The 19,558-nt window shown below is 46.9% G+C and overlaps 3 protein-coding genes across 3 annotated transcripts; all 3 read left to right on the forward strand.

Annotated features, from left to right (window-relative positions):
* Positions 1–298: 298 nt before the first annotated feature.
* Positions 299–3,604, forward strand: LOC124699124 (nuclear transport factor 2-like). The gene is made up of 10 exons (XM_047231481.1): positions 299–338; positions 970–1,007; positions 1,091–1,228; positions 1,323–1,602; positions 1,681–1,985; positions 2,135–2,297; positions 2,372–2,493; positions 2,568–2,633; positions 2,710–2,773; positions 3,051–3,604. The coding sequence occupies exons 2-10, from the start codon at positions 972–974 to the stop codon at positions 3,512–3,514; spliced, it is 1,638 nt and encodes a 545-aa protein (XP_047087437.1). The 5' UTR covers positions 299–338; positions 970–971; the 3' UTR covers positions 3,515–3,604.
* A 728-nt stretch (positions 3,605–4,332) lies between these two features.
* LOC124699125 (glutathione S-transferase 4-like) lies at positions 4,333–5,505 on the forward strand. The gene is made up of 3 exons (XM_047231482.1): positions 4,333–4,512; positions 4,696–4,744; positions 4,859–5,505. Exons 1-3 carry the CDS (start codon positions 4,363–4,365, stop codon positions 5,326–5,328), a joined length of 669 nt encoding a protein of 222 aa, XP_047087438.1. The 5' UTR covers positions 4,333–4,362; the 3' UTR covers positions 5,329–5,505.
* Positions 5,506–9,233: 3,728 nt separating this feature from the next.
* Positions 9,234–10,315, forward strand: LOC124699126 (glutathione S-transferase 4-like). Its single transcript, XM_047231483.1, has 3 exons — positions 9,234–9,434; positions 9,575–9,623; positions 9,710–10,315. The coding sequence occupies exons 1-3, from the start codon at positions 9,285–9,287 to the stop codon at positions 10,177–10,179; spliced, it is 669 nt and encodes a 222-aa protein (XP_047087439.1). The 5' UTR covers positions 9,234–9,284; the 3' UTR covers positions 10,180–10,315.
* Positions 10,316–19,558: the final 9,243 nt, after the last annotated feature.

A 19,558-nucleotide genomic window follows, 5' to 3' on the forward strand; every position in this document is an offset into this window, starting at 1 on the left:
CTTGAGGGATAGGCACCTAACCAAACACATCCCAAGTCACCCACACGTCCGGTAGGGCCCACGGGCGGGCCCGCCCGTCAGCGGCACGTGGCTGAACACGACGGACGGAAAGCGAAGAGAAAACAGAGCAGAGGTCGGATACAACAAAACCCTGGCGGGCGTGGGCGTGGGCCAATTTAAACCCCTCCAGGGAGGCCGTCCCCTGTCCCGCACACAAATCGATCCCCTGTTCCTCGCAGAAACTAAACTAAACTATTTCGCCGCCGCCTCGGTTTCCGCCCCCCGCCGGTGACGTCGTCTCGCGGCGGCGCCGGCGAATCTAGATTCCCGATCGCAAGGTACCGTCGCCCCCCGCCGTCCTTTTTCTGTCTCCTCCCTTCAATCTATATATCTTCGTGCGCGATTGCGGCGTCGATCTCCTCCGGTACTGGTTTCGCTGCTGATCCGTACAGCGGGTAGATTTGTCTTGGGATTCGCCGCCTCTCCTTGCGGCGGCGCGGGTTGCTGCCTCTGCACGGATTTTAGGTTTTCTGTTGCTGCAAGATTTCGATACTCACTTCTAGACCTCTACTCCTCTAGAGCCCAGGCCAGCCGTAATTTGGGGAGTTTCCTATTACTGTCGAAAACTTACCTGCCTCGGCGTGTCATGGATTTGCACTATTACAATCGTTTAGATTTAGATGCCTGTTTCATGCCACCGGCCTTTTTGGCTACGATTCTTAGACTGGATTGAAATTCTACTTCTCCTTTTCTTTGTTATTGCCATGGACACTGTATAATTTCTGAAAGCTGCATTTGGATTTCTACTTCTTGTGAGGAGTCAGATTTATGCCAGATCGAATTTTCAGTCATTACACTTTTAGGTTTTCCTCGTCTGCCTTTACCAATAAAAATAAATTGCTACCTTTCATGTTCATCTAATATTCCTTTCAATTTATCCATTATTAACATATATAGATTTCCTTGCAGCAATGGCGATGCAGGCAACAGCACACAGTGCCCAAGTGGTATTTCTCTCTCTCCTGCAAACAGTCTATATCACACGTAACAATAACAATACCAGTGTCGATTGACATATTTTCTCGTGCAGGTCGGCTCTGTATTTGTCAACCAATATTACAATCTTCTGAACGGGTCGCCAGATCAGGTGCACAAGTTTTATCAGGACGCCAGCACGATTGGCTGGGCAGGTTCTGATGGGGTCATGGAATATGCAACCACAATGCCTGTAAGTTCTCTACCACGGCAATTGGTTGCTGCAACTCGTCCAGCTTTAACCTCGGCTACATGTCCTTATTTCCACCTCTTGTGTGTTTGAACAGGAGATCAACAAGAAAATCATGTCCATGGACTTCACCAACTACTTGACCAAGATAGACAATGCAGATTCAGTGCTGTCTATCAATGGCAGTGCCCTCGTTGTCGTTACTGGATCCTTCACGTCCGTATCTGATGATGTCTGCCAAAGATTTACGCAGACCTTCCTCCTTGCGCCACAAGAAACTGGTGGCTATTTTGTTCTCAATGATATATTAAGGTTCTTGTCAGAAAGTAACCAAGAAGATGGAGAAAATCACAAGGATGAGCCTGCTGCTCTATCAGGTTGATTATCTTTTGTATTTGTTATTATATAAAATATATCTGTAATCTTATGTGCGCTGACTTTTTCAACTGTAGCAGATACTACTCCGGCTGCGGTGGAGGAGCCTCTGACCACTGACCCTGTGGTTACTGTTGCTTCCGGGGAACTTCTGAACCCCACTGTTGACAGTACAACTGTTGAAAATAACCCCACTGCTAATGGCACAACTGTTGAAAACAATGTCAAGTCACCTGTAGAAGTTACCAAAGGGGATGTTAAAAAGACCCCTGTTGCTGCTTCTCCTCCTCCAGCTCAGAAAGATGTTCCCAAAAAGCATCCTGTTACTGCTTCTCCCGCTCCTCCTGCTCAGAATGATGCCGTGAAGAAAACCTATGCATCAATTGTAAGTTCTCTGTTTTTTTTTTTTGATGTAGTTTCTTGATGCCAGGCTCTTAATTCAATTCTAATCTAAGTGATTGGCTTATAGCTTTGTGAGCTTAACCATACTTTTGTAAATTTCGTAGTTGGTTCTTACTCATTACTGACGTGTAGGTGAAGGACAATAAGGAGGTCTCACCAGCTGTCAAGCCTAAGATTGCTAAACCTGTGTCCAAGCCTCCGACAAAGGTTGTTCAAGAAAGTGCAAAACCTCCTCAGGCTGCTGAAACCACTCCAGCTAGCACGAGTGCTACCAAAAGCAACTCTCCTCATGATGGTTGGTTATTGATTTAGTATATGCAGTCCCTTATTGACATTAAATAGCTCTGGTAACATTGTTTTACACTGCAGAGCAAGGCTTTTCGGTTTTCGTAAGAGGTTTGCCTTCACGTTCAACTGTTAAAATGGTTGCAGAAGATTTTAAGAAATTTGGTGCTATCAAAGCAGGTGGCATCCAAGTTAGGAACAATAAGGTTAGTTAGTAACAGTTGTTTTTTTTGTTCCAGCTGTGCTATTTTTTCTGAAACTCTTTACCTTGCTGCTGCAGTTTGATGAATTCTGTTTTGGCTTTGTTGAGTTTGAATCTCAGCAATCTATGCAAGCAGCAATTGAGGTTTGCCCTTTCTTAAGGTTATCTTCCTAGGTTGTTGATAGAGAAGATTTAATCCTTACGTTTTATTGTGATATAGGCATCTCCGATTTTTATTGCTGAGAAAGAGGTAATCATTGAGAAGAAGCGAACCACTACGCGAGGTAACCTTCCTGATTTTTGCCCTTGTTGATGTGTGGGTTATTCTGTTTTGGTACTATGCTATAGGAATCTTGGATTTCCCTCTGTAATAGTGGCTTATGGCATGAGGTTGGAGTATTCTGGTGCTCATCTATGTTTACTCTTGCAATTTTAGTCTCACTTACACTCATTGGTTGCTTCACTGCTTAAGAGATTTATTTATTCATTCTCCAGATCCTCTCTGGAGGTTTGTTTGCTGAGCATTTATTATGCGATATCTAACATGAATTCTTTCTTCAGTTGTGAATGGTGTCGTCATGAATGGTGGCCGCTTTCAGTATGCTCGTGGTGCACAAAATTTCAGAGGACAGGGCGGCGGCTATGCCAACGATGCAAACTATCGCAGGTGGGAGAACGATGAGGGCTACCGACATCAGAACGAGTTCTCAGGTCGTGGGAGAGGGTCGCCCCATGGGAATGGTTATCACCAATATGGGAATGGCTTCCATCAGAAAGGGAACGAGAAATATGTCCGCGTCAACAACGGTCCCAAGGAAGCACCGGTTGCTGCCCGCGTCAACAACGGTCCCAAGGAAGCACCGGCTGCTGCCCGCGTCAACAACGGTCCCAAGGAAGCACCGGCTGCTGCCTGCGTCAACAACGTTCCCAAGGAAGCACCAGTTGCTGCCCGCGGCAACAACGGTCCCAAGGAACCTGCCCCTGTCAACGCTGGTCCTAAGCAAACACCGGTTGCTGAAAAGTAGGGAAATCCAGTTTCCAGGGTAGCTTAGGAATAGGAGAGTTTTTTTTTTTGCTGTGCAAGTGTGTTTTGTTAGTGTCAATTGGTTGGTGGTGATGTGGAAATTAAATGCGTCAATCGGAACTGCGAAAATGCATCACATATCTTTTGATGTTTCCGAGGTGTGTCACCACGTTATCTGTGTCACTTAATTGTGTCGCAACAGCAGTCCGCAAAGCCGTCGCTCTGCTGTCAATTGTGTTGCAACAAAAAGTGTGCAATTATCAGCATGCGCAAATGGAAGTACTTCCTCCGGATCGGTTTAACAGGCGCGCACGCAATTTAAGGTAAAGTTTGACCGTTGAATTGGTCAATGAAATATAAATTATATATCTATAAAATTTATACCATCAGATTCGTATTTAAACAAGGTTTCCAATGATATAATTTTTGTAACATATATTCTATATTTTATTGACCAAAATAATGGTCAAAGTAATTTTTTGAACTACGTGCGGGTCCGGAGGGAGTATCAAATTTTCCATTATAATTGTGTTGCAACAAAAAGTGTGCAACAATTATCAGCATGCGTAAATTGATGTACAAATTTTCCATTAGAAGTCGGTCAACCAATACACTCGGCAAGATTTTGTAGGGCAGCTCGCGGTTGGAAAACCTGACGGCAGTAGTGACATGGTCTGCTTGGCGCACGCAAGCAGTGACGATCGGTGTTTTGCCTAGATGCAGGGGACCCATGCCAGCGCAAGTAGTACGAACCCATAATAAGTCAATTGGACTACAGGACCATAAACACCCGATGAGCTATATAAACGAACACTTTGTTTCAAACACAGATAGTCACAACTCACAAAGATGGCGCCGATGAAGTTGTACGGGTGGGCTGTGTCACCGTGGATGGCGAGGGTGCTGGTCTGCCTTGAGGAGGCTGGCGCCGAGTACGAGCTCGTGCCGATGAGTAGGAGCGGCGGCGACCACCGGCAGCCTGAGCACCTCGCCAGAAACGTATGTATTATGCGCTTCTTCAGAATTCTGTCTCACTTTGACAATTCAGTTTGCCTCCGGATCTGGTTAGGCTAGTGCTCTGTTCTCACAAACTATGCAATTGAGGAAGAAGCAAGAAACAGAGTGAGCTGACTTTGCGTGGGTAAGGTCAACTAACACCATTTCCGACAATTCATTCTGCAGCCCTTCGGTGAGATCCCAGTGTTGGAGGATGGCGATCTGACGCTTTACCGTAAGCCATCACCAATTTTGAGTTTTGTATTCCGTTGCAGCTCTGTTGTGTTAGTAGCAGTTCTTTGAATCAGATTGTTCTTTCTGTTAACAGTTCATGTCTTTTTTCCCCCAGAATCCCGGGCCATCGCGAGGCACATTCTTCGCAAATACAAACCCGAGCTTCTAAGATCAGGCAACCTGGAGGAATCCGCGATGGTGGACGTGTGGGTCGATGTGGATGCCCACCAGCTCGAGCCCATAATACGGCCCGTCGTCTTCAACGTCATCATCCACCCGTTCGTGGGGATCGACTGCGACCAGGATCTCGTCGACGGGAGCATCGAGAAGCTGAAGAAGACACTGGAGGTGTACGAGGCGAGGCTGTCGAGCTCGAAGTATCTGGCGGGCGATTTCGTGAGCCTGGCGGACCTCACCCACTTCTCCTTCATGCGGTACTTCATGGCGACGCAGTATGCGGAAGTGGTCGAAGCGTACCCGCACGTCAAGGCCTGGTGGGAGGCGCTGCTGGCGAGGCCATCCGTGAAGAAGGTGATGGCCGGCATGCCTCCGGATTTTGGATTCGGGAGTGGGAACATACCGTAACAAGGCAAGCTGGTCATGTATGCAGCTCCAGTCTCGCGGAGTGCATTCCTGAATAAAATGTCCTTCTGTTGTCAAACAAATCGATAGTTTCCGACATAAATACCACTTGTTCTGAATTATAAAATGTAATGGAATATTTTAATGTGGATTACATATGGACTGAAAGGAGCGAACACACACCCAAATGCGTCTAGATACATAAGATTTGGAAAAAATAAGTTAGAACATCTTACCATTCGGTACGAACTCATAATTGATATGATTCAAACTAACCGTCCAGGAAGTGACTGCATCCCGCACCTTTGGAAGATGCATAAGAGCATCTCCAACAGAGGCTGTAAACTTGCGCTGCGCTAAAATAACTGTCAATATACAGCACCCAGCGCGTTTTTTTGTCCTCCAGCAGACGCTGCAAACTACGGCGCGCTGTAAATATTTTAGTGCGCGCGGCAGTTTGCACTATCCAAAGCGGTATATCTAGTGCGCCGGCTAGCGCGCGCTGTAAATTGGGAGTGCGATTCTTCCCACCCGCGCGAAGAAAAACTGCCACGCCGTGAGCTCCGCCCGCCGCGAGCACCACCGGCCACCACGCCGCGAGCACCACCCGCCGCCGCGCCGCGAGCACCGCCGACCTTGCTTGGCGCTGCGAGCTCCACAGGTCTGCCACGCCGCGAGCTCCGCAGGTCCGCCGGCTGCGCCCGAAATTGCCCGGCGCTGCGAGCTCCGCCGGCCGCGCGCGACCTTGCCCGGCGCTACAAGCTCCGCTGGCCGCGCCCGACCTTGCCCGACGCTGCGAGCTCGCAGGTCCGCTGGCCGCGCCCGACCTTGCCCGACGCTGCGAGTTTCGCTGGCCTCCGCGATGCGAGCTGCGCCGGCCGCGCGAGGATGAAATCGATTGCTCTGGCCACGCAGGCAGGCAATCAATCATACAGAGTTGCTCTGGCTAGCTAGATCAATCGATTGCTCTGGCTAGCTAGATCAATTGCTAGTTAGGATAAGCTCCCCGTAGAGTTGTAAATTTTAGTTGATTTTTTCAGATTTAACTGTGGTCTGTTTGATCTTGTTTGATGTATGTATGTTGAAAAACTTGTTTGTGGAGCTCTATTTTACAGCCTCTGGCGAAGGGGCGTTTTTTGCCTCTTTGTTTGCGCTGTAAAATAGAGCCTCCGACGAAGCTCGCGCCTACGTCGCGCGCTATATCCGGAACGAGCGCGCTGCAAACGACTTTTACAGCGCCAAATTTTAGAGCCTCTGTTGGAGATGCTCTAAGTAGCCTCATTTCACCGAGCTAAACCCTTTATCTTCTTGCAATTTGATATTGCCAAAGAAAATAGGGACCTCTGGCCCGAGGAGCACGATCTTCGGGCTAGGCTTAAAACAAAGGTGACTAGTTTGGTAGTTGTGGAGATGTCCCGAAACAAGCAATGCGCTCGGATTGCCAACTTGAAGTAAAGGGGATGCCAAAAAAAAAAATCATCCACCTTAGCGTAAATTCCCGTTGAAGAAAAAAACCACATTCACCGTTTAAAGTATAAGAACGGAAGGGTGACCGATCGTAAAGCAAAAGCGGATGTGATTCAAGCACACTTTGAGGGTGTTATAGGAAGAGGGGATGGGAGGACTCGTGACCTCAACTGGGATGAGCTTAACTTCGAGGAGTCGGATTTAAGTAGCCTTGGTGACTACTTCTCCGAGGAAAAGGTGAAAAATATGGTTTCCAAATGCCCGACGATAAAATTCCTATCCATATGGTTTCAGGGGCAGGGGAGGGGGGTTCTTCAAGAAGTGTAGGGCACGAAGGAAGACCCCGGTACTAGCCGGCAGCACCACCACAGCCGCGGCGACGAGGTCTCCCGTGCCGTCATCACATGCCGGAGCCGTGGTCCGTTTAGTCCTAGATCGGGCCCAGCTAGCCTGAGTTGCACCGCGCTAGGCAGCGGCACCACTTTTCCCATAGCCAGGTTGCGTTGAAGAAGTGTTGGACTGCCCTATTCCGCGTGACAGCCGCAACCTGCACCGCCTAAATCGGGCCTGCACGACCAGAATCAGGCCCGTGAGGCCCACATCGAGCCATCCCGCCCGCTGTTTCAATGGAAGCGCCCGTAGACCACCTCCACCGACGGTGGCTTGGCCACACAACACCTTGCCGCCCCAAAGATCATCACAACTTACATGCCAAATGGGTTACGCTTCCTCGCCCAACTAACCACCATGATGCCTCCTCTTCACATGTAGAGAGGGCTTGGGGCTACACTTTCCTCTCCCTTCACCTTCAGTGGCAGGGCGACGCCACCACCACCGGCACCAGCGGTTGCAGCAGCTAGGTGAGATCGATCTAGGGGTGCTTTTTCTTCGGGTTGGGAGCCCTCCGGAACCGCCGCGCGAGCAGCCCGGAAGGGCACTCCGTTTGTTTGCTGAAAAAACGATACATGTTCGGTATGGTGCATTACTCTAGTTTAATCCCCGCACTTTCCCCTAAAGCTTAGTGTATTTTTTCTAATCTCTAATACACCACCTCTGCCTAGTAGATTAGGGTAGGGATTGTGGTTTCACCAGGATCGAATTTTTTAGATAATAACTGATGGAATTTATTGGCGAAACCGATTACAAACGACTCCAAAAATAAAGGAAAAAACAATATGATCCCGAATTTTGCAAGACTCGACCTCACACCATACTTCCAGACCACAATCAAGCCCATCATCATCGTCGTCACCAAACAAATACAGAGACCGGAGCCAGAGGCAGCGCATCTTCCAACCATCGAATCACCACCGCCACCATCGCCACACTGGGCTTTGAACATCGAAGGAGTGCCCACCGTGGAGGGTGAGAGCTAATAATCTTTTCCAGACCATCGGGCAGGCAGGAGATGGGGAAGAGCCAGCAATATCTCCAGACGCAAATCCCTGAACAGTAGACCCATGCCACCAGTAGAACGCTTCACCATCTGGCAGGTTCAGGCGTCGACATGTCAAGCCGCCTCCACCCCTTGCCACCAAGGCCAGCCGGAGGGAGCTGCAAGACACTGAAGCCGCAGACCACGAGAAGAGCACACACGACCCTAAAAAGGAGGACGGTGGTGCAATCCTCTTCCTCTCCATCGCCACCACAGCCGCCCAAGGGGAAGACAACAGTAACAACACTCCTCCGACTCCCAAAAATAATCCACAAACCCCGCGGCGGGGTCGAAGATCGACCGCACCCGGGGAGACCATCCTCCCCAGATCCACAGATCTGGGAGGATACCTGGCCAGCAGCTCGCCGGCGCCGCCACAAATGGCCTTGCCGAGATGGGGGTCGAGCTCCAGCCCTCTTATTCCGACGCGACGCCGCCTCCACCATCACGACGACGTCTCCCGAGAACCTAGACGAAAATCAGGCTGAGCCGTTGCCCGACGCAGCCGGAGAGGGTCCCCCGCCGCTGCCTTGCCACGAGGTCTTTGCCCGGCGGCGCCACTGGCGGCGGCGGCGGGAGGAGGAGGGTGTTGGGCTAGGATTGCGGGAGACGACGGGAGGAGGAGTTGGAGATCTTTTATGGAACCGGTTGGTGGAGGTTTCACTCAATTTTTTAGGACATTGTCCCCACATAAGCTCTGGTACCAAACAAATGTGCAGCACGTGGAAATCTGATCGTGGTCCTCGTTGATAGAATTAACTTTACAGATGTATCAAATTTTCTTACGAATCACAAGAGGGAACGCGGTAATAGATTATGGTCATGGACGGCAGGAGGGATGTCGTCTGCTTGGAGCACGCAAGCAGTGACGACCTGTGTTGCCTGAAAAGTCGATGTGCATGCATGGAATTCATGCCAGTAGAGGGATTACCCACTGCCAACTGCTACTTAAGAAAATTGAATTGGTCCACCGGAGTAGGGGAGCACTAAACCCTACAAAACACACTCGATGAACTATATAAACGCTTGCAAACACAGATAGTCACAACTCACAAAGATGGCGCCAATGAAGGTGTACGGGTGGGCTGTGTCTCCGTGGATGGCGAGGGTGCTCATCTGCCTGGAGGAGGCCGGCGTCGAGTCCGAACTCGTGCCGATGAGCAGGGTCGGCGGCGACCACCGACGGCCGGAGCACCTCGCCAGAAATGTATGCTTCTCCAAAATTCTGCTAACTTATGTCACTTTGACAATTGATAGACTAGTGCCATCTTCTCATTCCTGGAGGCAAGAAGCAGAGTGAGCTGCGTGTGGGTCAACTAACACTATTTCCGTCCAATCATTCTACAGCCCTTCGGTGAGATCCCAGTGTTGGAGGATGACGATCTGACGCTTTATCGTAAGCCATGATCAATTTTGAGTTTTTCCTTCGGTTGTACGACTAGCTATATTTTTAATTAGGGTTGAATTACATTTTCTTTCCAGAATCCAGAGCAATCGCAAGGCATATTCTCCGCAAATACAAGCCCGAGCTTCTAAGATCAGACAACCTGGAGGAAACCGCCATGGTGGACGTATGGGTCGATGTGGAAGCTCACCAGCTCGAGCCTATAATACGGCCTGTCGTCTTCAACGTCATCACCGGCCCATTCGTAGGGAGGGTCTGCGACCAGGATCTCGTCGACGAGAGCATCGAGAAGCTGAAGAAAACACTCGAGGTTTATGAAGCTAGGCTGTCGAGCTCGCGGTATCTGGCGGGGGATTTCGTCAGCCTGGCGGACCTCAGCCACTTCTCCTTCATGCGGTACTTCATGGCGACCAAGTACGCGGAGGTGGTCGAAGCGTACCCGCACGTCAAGGCCTGGTGGGAGGCGCTGCTGGCAAGGCCATCCGTGAAGAAGGTGATGGCCGGCATGCCTCCGGATTTTGGATTCGGAAGTGGGAACATACCGTAGCAACGCATGATGTTTATGTGTGCAGCTCTGGTTTGTTCGGAGTGCATTATGGAATAAATGGTGACGGGGAGAAATTTGTTTTGTGGTGTTGCAAATATGCCCTAGAGGTAATCATATGATAATGATATTTACTAAGTGTGTTCATAAGTTATTTCTTTTGTTCTTCAACATCATTAACTGTACCCTCTCCATCCATAAGAGGATGTTGAACGTTTGTTCAAATTTAGATGTATGTATACACTATATACTAAAAAGTATTTAGAAACATCCGAATTTAGACAATCTTTTAACATACTTTTATGAACAGAGGTAATATGTATCACCAAATGGTCAATTCATTTGTGAAACTGTATGTCGTATGATGTTTGTTCTCATGGTCCTTAATCGATAAGGTTGCGGGGAAACATATCTTTAACATGTGTACGACTCAACTGATGACTCAGTTTCATAGGTCATCATATGTTTTAGGCTTCATCATGAATCATGAGATCGTTGTGTTTCACTTGTTGCTTATGCTTAATATGTCTTAATCTACAATTATTTCTGTTAACTCCTATTCACCCTTTAGTTGTTACATCCTGGTAACTCAAAACCCTATGCCTGGTCTTCATGTAATAATTATGCTTAAGTTAATGCCCTTTCTTTGAAATTGTAACAACATAATATCAGTACATGTCTAACCTTGTTTTAGGCTATGTTTAGGATTAAAGATGAAGTTATGATGAGTAGGTGTGATATCATAGGATACTTATATCAACAAGTTGCAACTTTTTTTTTCCGGAAAGCTCATCAGCAAAGAACTCTGAGGTTAAGCGTGCATAGCTTGGAGCGATTTGAGGATGCGTGACCGACCGAAAAGTTGATCTCGGATGCGCAAGAGTGAGAATAAAGTGTGCAGAAAAGACATGTGTTGGTTTGTGGGGCCAGTCTAGCGATCCTAGAGAGCTGCCAGGGTAACATATCCGGCCGAGGGGTGGCCAGGGTGTTACAACGGGTACCAGGCGGAGATGGGAAACCGAGCCGGTGCGAGGGGAGTGACTAGGGTTAGGCCACCTTGTTTTAGGCTATGTTAAGGATTAAAGTTGTTTTAGGCTATGTTTGGGATTAAAGTTCAAGTTACAATGCGCAAGTACCAGATGGAGACGGGGAACCGGGCCGGTGTGAGGGGAGTGACCAGGACTAGGCCACCTTATTTTAGGCTATGTTTTGGGGTAAAGTTCAAGTTACGATGCGTAGGCACCAGGCGGAGGTGGGGAACCAGGTCGGTGCGAGGGGAGTGGCCAGGGGAACTTGGCAGAGGACCACAAGGTTATCCTACCACCGGTGAATCTACGCTTAGTCCAGCAGCACAGATCTAGAGAGAGAGAGGCAGCGATTGATGGGGCGGTGCACGTGCCCACCGCCACCGACGTAGGGGGCATATACGTGTACGTGCACTCGTTAAAGGCTATGAGTTTTTGTATGTGGTGGAAGCAATGCTTTGTCCCGCACCGGTTACATGTATATATAGTTAGTCGAGTAGGCATAGTTGGTAACACACAATTACAGGGATTGACTCAGTTGAGAGGATTGACTAGATATCGAAATATGCTTTATGCTTCTAGCATTTTCCCTTACATATATGGAAAGTATAATTGTAACATCCTCCCTTAATCAAAACTCCTCTAAATTGTGTCCCTTTCCGGTGCCTTATCTTTCTCTCGTCTCTTCATGTGAGTTTTTGTATGTGGTGGAAGCGATGCATTATCCCGCACCGGTTATATGTTTATAGTCAGCCGAGAAGGCATATTTGGTAACACATGGAGATTGACTCAATTAAGTAGATTGACTAGATATCGGAATATGTTGTATGCTTCTAACATTTTCCATTACATATATGAAAAGTATAATCCTAACAGAGGTTGATATGTGTTTCATACTTCACACCTTCGTCGGTCGACCGTTGTGTCCGTCTAGCTGAGAGACCACCACTATCCGTGTTGAGAGAGTGTCGAACACTCCGCCGACATCCTAGGAAACACTCCTGCTGAGGCGGGTGATGGGGTGACCTTTCTTTTTTCTGAACCGTATTTTCTACCTTAATGGTGGTAGTACTGTGTAGTTTTAGTGAACTTCAGGGGTAATAAAAAATGGATGAACAAGTACTTATTTTGCTTTTATTATTAGACATGTGTATAGATTTATCACACATATTTGGGTTTTTTTCCATTGAGATTTGACCTTAGCCACCAAACTACACCCAAAACAATTCACGACGACTCGTAATGGAATAGTGTCGAGCCGAAGACACTTGATTTACAAGTGCGGCTACCAACCGTGCCGCTACATCCGTGCGACATGAAATAGGCAAATGACAGCGGCCTCGGTTTCTTTAGATTTGGTCATGGGTTTCGTGCTATGGAGGGATCTACCGCACATTTTGAAGTCACTTTTTTGCTGGTCGTCGGCGTGCCGGCATTACCTTTGGCGTGAGAACTTCTGGATTGCGGTCTTCTTCACCATCCGAGGAGTTTTAAGGGTTTGTTTCTCTCATAGCAATCACGGCTTTTTCTCTTCGACAGTGGTGTGGTGTCTGAGGCTGGCTAGTTGGGCTGATTGTGTTGGCGTTTGTTTTTGTTTATGTGGTTGTGCGCTTTTGTGATAGTATTGTTTTTTTGTCTAGTTCCGCTAATAAACATGGCATTATTTTCTTAATGAAAGCTTTTGGTTCCAAATATGCAAATAATCGGTATGTACCTATCGAGCTTATAAAACAGGTGGGCACGGGCTCGGGGAGGCCTGGTCCGACACAATCATATATGTGCCTGACGCCGCAACAAATCAACAGGCTGATGGAAGAAAAGCAGAATAATGCCCGGAGGAAGATGAGGCTCGGTGAGCTAGGATGAGATCGACAGTGCTGATCGCCCGGTCCAAGGAGCCGCGCCCTCGCGTCAACAGCGTGCTCATCAACGCCAAGTAGAAATACGAGAAGCGCGAAAGGCTGCGCCTTGCTGCGACCACAACCGTCGAGAATCTGCAAGTGATCCGTGACTGGGAGAAGGGCGTCTCCCAGGAGTACTACGCCACACTACAAACAACAAAAACGTGCATTAAAGACATTTTTGTAGAGACACTCTCCACTATATTTCTTAAATAACAATCCAATTTATTGTAGAGGTATTCAGAGAGACAATTTAGAGAATGTCTTAAAGGTAAAGACATAAACCTAAAGGCATTCTGCAAAATGACGATGAGCAAGATGACAAGGCGGTGTAGCTATAGGGTCATTGATCGTCATGGACTAGTTCTGCTATCAGTATTATTGGAACAATTAAGTGCTATCTTATGTTAATATTGACCACTTACACTGACCAAGAAAAGTATCATGGTGTCGAATGTTATGAATGGTCTTCCACTGTTATCTGTTAGTGCATATCAGTAGGTACATATGTTGCACGTCAGATTTTTGACATTTATTAGTCAAAGAATGCTTAGATCTTAGTTGACTTAGATTTAAATAAATTTCAACAGAGCCACGTCACCCGAATCTAAATTACAACCTAGCCACAATTCATGTGCACCTCATAGCTCAGCACAACATGAAGAAAATTCAAAAGGACGGAGTTACGTTGGGGCCATCCTGGGCCATGGCCCGTATAGGATTTGGTTAATTCTTTGTTATTCTTTCTGTACCGCCCCAAAAAGGTGAATCCTATACACCGCATAGGTCGGTGCCGACCGGACGCCGCACACCCGTAATTTGGCCAGGCCCATTACTGCGCTGGCTTTTGCTTCATCTGGTTTTTTCCTTTTTCTGTTTGGATTTCTACCTGGTTTTCGTTTTTTGACCCGTTCTTCTTCTTTTATTCTTTTAAAAAATATTTATATTTTCGGAAAAATTTCAAATTTCTAAAATTGTTCAGATTCAAAAAAAAAAATCGAAAATTGTTCAGATTTGAAAATTGTTTAGATTCGAAAATTATTCAAATTTTGAAAATTGTTCAGATTCGAAAATTGTTCAAAAAATTAAGATTCAAAATTCTGAAATTCGAAAAAAACAGATTCGAAATTTGTTCAAATTTTTAAAATTGTTCAGATTCAAAAATTGGTCAAATTTTGAAAATTGTTCAAATTTCGAAAATTGTTCATATCCGAAAATTGTTCAAAATTCAAAAATTGTTCAGATCTGAAAATTGTTCAAATTTCAAAAATTGTTCAAAAAATTAAGATAAAATTCTGATTTTTTTTAAAAAAATGGATTTGAAATTTGTTCAAATTCAAAAAAAAATCAGATTCAAAAATAATTCAGATTCAAAAAAATTTCAGATTCGAAAATTCAGTATACGAGAAAACAGCTAATAAACAGAATTTACTTAAATTAGTGAACCGTTACATGGAGGAAACGAATCCACGTTAATGGGCCCAAGCCCACATGCGACAGGAGGTGTGCGGGACGTGTTCGGCGCCGACCAGGTCGGCATGTAGCATCACCCGCCCAAAAAGGCTACCGTTTCTAGAAAAATAAGGGCTTTCTTTATAGCTTGGCCCGCCTAGAATTCGTGTTGCGCCTCCGCCTGAGTGTGCCTATTTTTCATCGTTGCAACTCGTAAAAATATCAGTTACAATCCATATGTAACCGGTAAAGTATCATTTACAACTCATATGCAACTAACTATAACAACACAATCCAACAGTTTAGAAGTTGACTACTTAGAATTACAAAACTGCTATTTGTCACGTATATCGATTAGCGTTAAGTTTTGATTACACCCATGCAGGTGCACCTCTAGACCTTGTAGGTTTCTGTTGAGATCCGTATGTAAGATTTTGGACGCAAGTAGTTCTGGCTCAGATTACATAAATTATTTTCATGTGCAATTCATGTACAACTCGAAAAATCTAGATGCAATTACAACTCCATGTGCAAATTCAACTGTTTTGGAGTCAACCGAGCTCTAACTTAATTTTTGGCCCACCTAGAACTAGCAAAATCATAAAATAATCTCATTTTTGTTTATGCATTTGAACTTGAAACTTTGTGGGTCAATTTTCCCCCAACTTAGAACTAGCAAAACCGCAAAATAATCTCATTTTTGTTTATGCATTTCGACTTGAAACTTTGCGGGTCAACGCCACACTAGTACTAATGGTCCCCATGCACCCTTTGCACACACACCACCCCAAAATCTGCTTCCTTTGGACCATCATGATTAGAATTACGTAGTGGCGCCTAGGTTCAACGGTACCTGAATATTGTAGCGCTCCAAAATCCGTATTTCCGAATCTCCAACTTTTTGCAAGTATAGTATGCATGGATATATGTGCGTGCCAATTTTTATACCCAAATTCAAAAATATGTAGTTTAGGAAAAATCACAAGTTTCAGATGAATATTTTGAAGGAAACTTCACCCTTCCAAAAAAATTGTAACTTAGTGCTCGGGTAACTATGTAACTTAGTGATAGACTAAGTTTAATCAGATTGGGTAATACCTAGGTCCTCCAAATTCCTTTTACATCATGATCCCCATGCTACATGGTGGGAGAACTTACTAGGCCATGCAAGGAGTGAAGCTAGTTTTTTTAAAAAATATTATTGTACCTTGTACGTTATAAGGGTCTTGCAGTGATGATTTTTTTATATGAGTTCTTGGAACGCTCCAATCGTAAGATTTTATTTTTGTGGCAATTGCCCTTTGGATTAGAGTTATTCTATTCCTACAAAAGCGGGGTGAAACAACACTGAGTTGAATGCGGTCTTTGTCACACGAACTTGATTTTTGAAATTGTAACTAGTTGTTCTTGTATATATATTTACAATAAAACTGATTTTGTCCCCACAAGCATGTTTTTCTATTGTCCAATATACTTCTAGGTCAGAAAAAGGCTTAGTTTGCTATTGTCCGATATGCTTCTCGACAAATCAGATGTGAAAGCTCATTATTGTTTGTATAATCATGTAAAATATGGCCATCGCTAGTGAGTGCGCTGCTCCAATTGCTGATGATCATCCATATGATGGTAGGGCTATCTTGTGCATGTTGAACACAAAGTGTCGGTCAAGTTTGCTCCTTTCCTCCGAGTCCAGCAGAAAAATGTGTGACGAACTTATTCATCACCAACTGTAAAATAAATTAGCAGAGCATTTATGGGTGATCAATGGAAACGGTGTAGAGGCTTGATCTAGTTGAACTTGTCAAATTTCATTTTAAAAAAAATTGTATGTATTATTTATTCCTATTTTGAATTGTGCAAACTTTATTTATGTGTTAAGTCGTTCGCTACTGTTAAATGTATGGTTGTATTTGAGAAGAAATGTGCCAACGCTCCCAACAGTATCAATGTGGCGTTGGGGCCGGACGCCGAATGGAGGACACAACTGAAGACGCTATAGGGAGCATTGAGATCGGTTGGGAAGTTTGGCTTGGTAGACAACAAGTCAGCACTAGCATACTTGACAAGTTCAGCGGTAGGTGAATTATCTGATAACGTGAAATTGGCTGTTGTTGATACAAAAGTTTGAATTACGTGTCGATCGTAGGAGACAAGCCACACGCTAATCATGAAAAGCGCGAGACGTCGCCGTGTGTTTTCCTTGGATGGAATGGAGCGCTTCCTGAACGCAGTTGCCGTCTCGTATCAGTGAGATAATACTCCTAGACATTCCATAACTTTTATCAACGATAGCCAAGGCGTGCAAGTCTCTGAACCGGCCAGTAAAAGATTCACTGAAAAGATAGTCCCTATGAAGGTAGACGCGATCCAGGCAAGATTTGTTTTCCCCACCACGGCGATCTGGCGCATCGTCTTCGAAAGGGACCTCTGCGGATCGTATGGCGGTCGCTGGTCACACTAGACGGCTGTCCCCTTGCTCAACTTGCTCCCTCGATAATTCTCAAAAAAAAAAAACTTGCTCCCTCGATACTGCTACTATGTGTGATCATACGATGCGAATCGGAATCGTGGTGAGGTACGTAACGCCTGCGTGTCGCTCCGTCGAGGCCCAGGGAATGGTAAGAACATCGCCATCTTCGAAATGTTTTGCTTTACCGTCGGTGTCACTCTACTCGCTCAATCATTATTTTAGTGAGAGATCACCGGAGGAAACGTCATAGGCCTAGTTGTTGCTGAAAATAATATTGTGCTGTTTCTAAAATTGCTCCGCGTATTACCTTTCGCTAGGATAAACCTTTGACCAACAAATAATATACTCCAAACTTGTTTGGTTAGGAGTAGTCATAACTATGACTTTTACCATGAATATCGACTGGTATAATACGAGTCATATGTATGTTAGAGTATATATCTGTATATTGTAGTTTTTTCATACGTTATGGGGTTTCCTGCATATTTGTATCTGTACATGCACTATATATTGTGGCCTTTGGCCCCTGGTAATACAACAAGCATATTGCCCTAACATGGTATCAGAGCAAAAATTGGTCCTCTAGTCCGTACGGCCGCCGTTGCCGCTTGTTCTGGCCGCCGTCTCCCGGCCGTCTCCCCTCCGGCCACCGCCGGCCCTCCTCCTCCTCCGGCCGCCGGCCTTCCTCCTCCTCCGGCCCTCTCCGCCCCCGACCGCCTCCGCCTCGACCTTCCCGCCCCGGTCGCTCGTCTCCGTCGCACCGGCACGCGCCTCTGCTGCCCGCCTCCGCCGCCGGCCACCGCCCGCTGCCGGCCGCTTTCCCGACCGCCCATCCCGCCCCAGGCCGCCCTCCCGGCTGCTCCCAGGCGCCCTGGTCGTCACCGCCTCGTCTTAGGAGTTTTTCGATCGGGAGTTAGACCCGATCCCGATCTAATTCTCGTCAAAAAAAAAGTTTTCCTCGTCGGGCTATGTTGCGATTCCTCGCTGCCCGGTGATCTTTGATGGCGCGAATTATCCTGATTTTGCTGCCTTCATGCGCGTCCACATGCGCAGTCTTCGTCTTTGGGGTGTGCTTTCTGGCGAGGTCTCCTGTCCGCCGCGCCCCGTTGCTCCTACGGCGCCTACTACACCGACCCCCGTTGCCCTTGCCCCCGATGCTACTCAGGCAAGGAAAAAAATAGCGCGCTATAATAAAATAGCGTAGGTCTAAAAATACGCTATTAGCATGCTATAGCGTGCTATTAACGCGAATAGCGCGCTATAGCGCCGAAATAGCATAGCGTTGGTTCTCCAAATATGCTATAGCGTGCTATTAGCGTTGGAATAGCGCTATTTTTTTCCATGTACTCAGGTGGTCAAGGATGCAACCAAGAGTGCTGATGATACTGTTTTGGTTGATTATGACCGGAAGGTCCAGGAGCATTCTACTGCTGTTGCGACGTATCGGCTGGATCTGACTGACTACACTCAGTGGATAGATGAGCATGCTCGTGCTGCTGCTGTTCTCACTTCCAGTGTTCTGCCTCAGTATGCTGCTGAGTTCATGGGTCTTCCCACTGTTGCTTCTCAGTGGGCTTTTCTTCGTCAGCGCTATCAGCCGTCTGGGGATGCTCTTTACCTGTCTGTGGTCCGCTAGGAGCATGCCCTTCAGCAGGGTGATTCTACTATTGATGAGTTCTACACTCAGAGTGCCGCTATTTGGCGTCAGCTTGATTCTCTTCGTACAGCTGTGTGTGCCACCTGTCCTCGCTCGTCCGACCGTGCGCGCGGATCCGGAGTTTCAGCGCATTTTTGAGTTCTTGTCGCGGCTCCGCAAGGAGTTTGAGCCGCGTCGTGCACAGCCTGCTTGCCCGTGGTCGTGTTCCACTCTCTGAGGAACTGGCTGAGCTTCGTGCTGAGGAGACTCATCTTCGTGGTGCTGGTCTTCTTGAGGTTCCCTCTGTACTTGCTGCTCGTGGCCCTCCTGTGCCGTCTGCTCGTGGTCCTCCTATGCCGCCGGCTTCGTTGCGGTCTCCAGTATCGCTGATACTCTCTACTCCTCTGGTTCAGGACCAGAGTCAGCCTCAGCAGCCTCGTGGTATGACAGCACCTCCCTGCGCCTACTGTGGTAGGTCTGGCCACGATGTCTCTAGCTGCTGGAAGAGGGATCCCAGCTTACGTCAGCGGTACCATGCTCGTAGGCAGGATGGTTCTTCAGGATCTTCTGTTGTTGCGCTATCTGATCAGGACATTATCTGTGGTCTTCGTGGTCTGATCGCTGCTACAGGCTCTTCCTCGTCAGGTACTGCTGGTTCTGTGCCTAGCTCTTCTGGCACCGCGCGACCACCACCTTCTACACAGTCAGGTACGTCATTCCCGTCGTATCTGGATTCTGGAGCTTCTTTTCATATGACTTCCCCTTCTTCTATTATTTCTGCTCTTCGCTCTCTTGTTTCTCATGTACGTGTTATCTCGGCTGATGGTACCTCTCTTTCTGTTTCCAGTCGAGGCACCCTTTCTACTTCCTCTTTCTCTGTTCCTAATGTTTCTCATGT

The sequence above is a fragment of the Lolium rigidum genome, chromosome 3, assembly GCF_022539505.1.
Source record: "Lolium rigidum isolate FL_2022 chromosome 3, APGP_CSIRO_Lrig_0.1, whole genome shotgun sequence".
Lineage (NCBI taxonomy): Eukaryota > Viridiplantae > Streptophyta > Magnoliopsida > Poales > Poaceae > Lolium > Lolium rigidum.